The 2,721-nt window shown below is 51.5% G+C and overlaps 1 protein-coding gene across 3 annotated transcripts in view; it reads right to left on the bottom strand.

The window, feature by feature from the left end:
* Nucleotides 1–1,279: 1,279 nt before the first annotated feature.
* The window catches only part of tmem81 (transmembrane protein 81), a 2,860-nt gene continuing 1,418 nt past the window's right edge, over nt 1,280–2,721 (bottom strand). For all 3 annotated transcript variants that reach the window (XM_085147405.1, XM_085147406.1, XM_085147407.1), the window contains 5 exons: nt 2,531–2,721; nt 2,321–2,466; nt 2,035–2,150; nt 1,694–1,881; nt 1,280–1,627 (listed from right to left, as the gene is read on the bottom strand). The exon at nt 2,531–2,721 is cut by the window's right edge and continues 75 nt beyond it. In XM_085147405.1, the coding sequence (XP_085003531.1) occupies nt 1,532–1,627; nt 1,694–1,881; nt 2,035–2,150; nt 2,321–2,466; nt 2,531–2,721 (737 nt within the window). In that variant the 3' untranslated portion in view covers nt 1,280–1,531. The remainder of the gene's footprint in view (nt 1,628–1,693; nt 1,882–2,034; nt 2,151–2,320; nt 2,467–2,530) is intronic.

A 2,721-nucleotide genomic window follows, 5' to 3' on the forward strand; every position in this document is an offset into this window, starting at 1 on the left:
AACCGCATGTGCATTAGTCATGAACCGCATGTGCATTAGTCATGAACCACATGTGCATTAGTCATGAACCGCATGTGCATTAGTCATGAACCACATGTGCATTAGTCATGAACCACATGTGCATTAGTCATGAACCACATGTGCATTAGTCATGAACCGCATGTGCATTAGTCATGAACCACATGTGCATTAGTCATGAACCACATGTGCATTAGTCATGAACCGCATGTGCATTAGTCATGAACCACATGTGCGTTAGTCATGAACCACATGTGCGTTAGTCATGAACCACATGTGCATTAGTCATGAACCACATGTGCATTAGTCATGAACCACATGTGCATTAGTCATGAACCACATGTGCATTAGTCATGAACCACATGTGCATTAGTCATGAACCGCATGTGCATTAGTCATGAACCACATGTGCATTAGTCATGAACCGCATGTGCATTAGTCATGAACCGCATGTGCATTAGTCATGAACCGCATGTGCATTAGTCATGAACCGCATGTGCATTAGTCATGAACCACATGTGCATTAGTCATGAACCGCATGTGCATTAGTCATGAACCACATGTGCATTAGTCATGAACCGCATGTGCATTAGTCATGAACCGCATGTGCATTAGTCATGAACCACATGTGCATTAGTCATGAACCACATGTGCATTAGTCATGAACCACATGTGCATTAGTCATGAACCGCATGTGCGTTAGTCATGAACCACATGTGCATTAGTCATGAACCGCATGTGCATTAGTCATGAACCACATGTGCATTAGTCATGAACCACATGTGCATTAGTCATGAACCACATGTGCATTAGTCATGAACCACATGTGCATTTTGACTGTTTCCCTGCTGAGGACAGTAAATGGTCCTGACGTCGGCCTACCTGACCCCCCCTTCGTGCTGCAGAGCTGGAGAGCGTCGCAGGGCTGCTTCCACCCAGCATGAATCCGTTACAGTGAGCTCATCATCATCATCATCATCATCGCTCGCTCAGCTCGACAGCATCGTGGCCTCGTTCACCTGAGCTGTGCTACAACAAGCTTCTTATTGTGAAGCAGAGTCACTGCTGACGCCAACAGCACCATGCTGGTTATCATGGAGGGCAGTCTTTCATGCTTTCCCTGCCTGGCTGCAGCTGCCCTGCAGTCTGAGACTCAAACACTCCTGTAACACACATGGATGCACCTGAGGCACAGATGTTCCAGCTGTGACCTGGAACACTAGTTTTTTCACAACTCTTAAAGAATATTTTAAAATGTGGATAAAAAGCTTTGTATGCAGCAGCTGATCGATGAGCTGCAGAGCTTCATCAGGGCTGAGCCAACACTGCCCCCTGCAGGAGCACGGCCGCACTGCACCCAGCAGAATGAAGTGCTGGTGACGTGTATCTGCAGGTTTGGCTTTTATTACGTTTGTCATTCATTTTAATAACAAACTCGTGAGAAATGATTTTACGTAACTTTAACGATTTTCAATGATTTGAAGCAGGTTGATTCAGAAGGAACCAGACGCCCTTAAATCCCTCTCCTCCTCCTCCTCCTCCTCTTCATCGCCTCGTAGCCTCTCAGCAGAGCAGCGAAGACGCCGGCGACCGCCACACTGACACCCATCTGTGACCAAAGCAGCCAAACTTTGAATACAAAGAAGCGTTAAATGTTAAATGTTCCAAACCATACCGCAAGGAGAGCAAAGGGGAAGATCTTCCTCTGCTCCTCTTCGGTCTGGTTCTTCTCGCCTTCGTCCCACAGGGCCAGGGCGCTGTCGTAGTCCAGGCTCAGGACTCCGGCGGGCAGAACCCGGATGCCCCAGTAAGCCCGTTTGACCCTGCGGTAGGCGGCGTCCTGCACGTCACAGCGGTACGTCCCTGAGGACGATGGGAGGAGTCAGTCTGACGTGTCAGCGTCACCACAGAAGAAGAGCTTTGACAGGTTAGTGACCCACAAATAAAGACGCTGTGTCCCAGCAGAGTCACTCCTACAGTGTGGGTCTGACTGAGCATGTGCAGAGGTGCACTCACCTGCATCCTCCTCTCTGACGGGGTCCAGAACCACTCGGTCCAGCTCGGGAGCGTCCCAGCGGGCGAGCAGAGCGTCGTCGGTGCTGATGATCCCTCGGGCGTAACGCCACGACACCCTGAGCGGTAAGAGAAGCCGACAGAGTCAGACTGAAGATCAGAATAAACATGAAATCTAACACTGACGGACGCGATGAGGGCCCGCCTCCGGGCAGGTTCGTCCTGTCGTCTCATTGTCCAAACGTCCCGTCTGGTCCAAAGGTTGGTTTAAAAACCTCCTCTTCCTCACCTCCAGGAGAACCTCCCCGTGGCCTCCATCACGTCTCCCACACAGTCGACCTCCACCCTCTGTCCGGATGTGACTGTCATGGTTTGGAGGCCGCACTGCCACGTGTCCATGCACTGCACCGCCCGGACGCGGCACTTCTCCGTCACCTGCAGGTCAAACACAGATGGTCACCACGTCCTCTTCCTGTGGTTAGCAGTGTTGCATCTGTACCTCTGCTTCACCGCCGCTCGCCAGCTTCTCCTCCATCGCTGCCTTGCTGTCATTTAGGAGGCACAGAGTCTGAGTCCGGAGGCCCAGCCCACAGGTGGCGCTGCAGGGGGAGCTCTCAGTGATGACCTCCACTGGGACATTCTGCACCTCCTCCTGCTCCACCTGCTGCGACTCAGCTGAGGTCAGAAGGC

Source organism: Neolamprologus multifasciatus, chromosome 20, assembly GCF_963576455.1.
Source record: "Neolamprologus multifasciatus chromosome 20, fNeoMul1.2, whole genome shotgun sequence".
In the NCBI taxonomy this organism is placed as follows: domain Eukaryota; kingdom Metazoa; phylum Chordata; class Actinopteri; order Cichliformes; family Cichlidae; genus Neolamprologus; species Neolamprologus multifasciatus.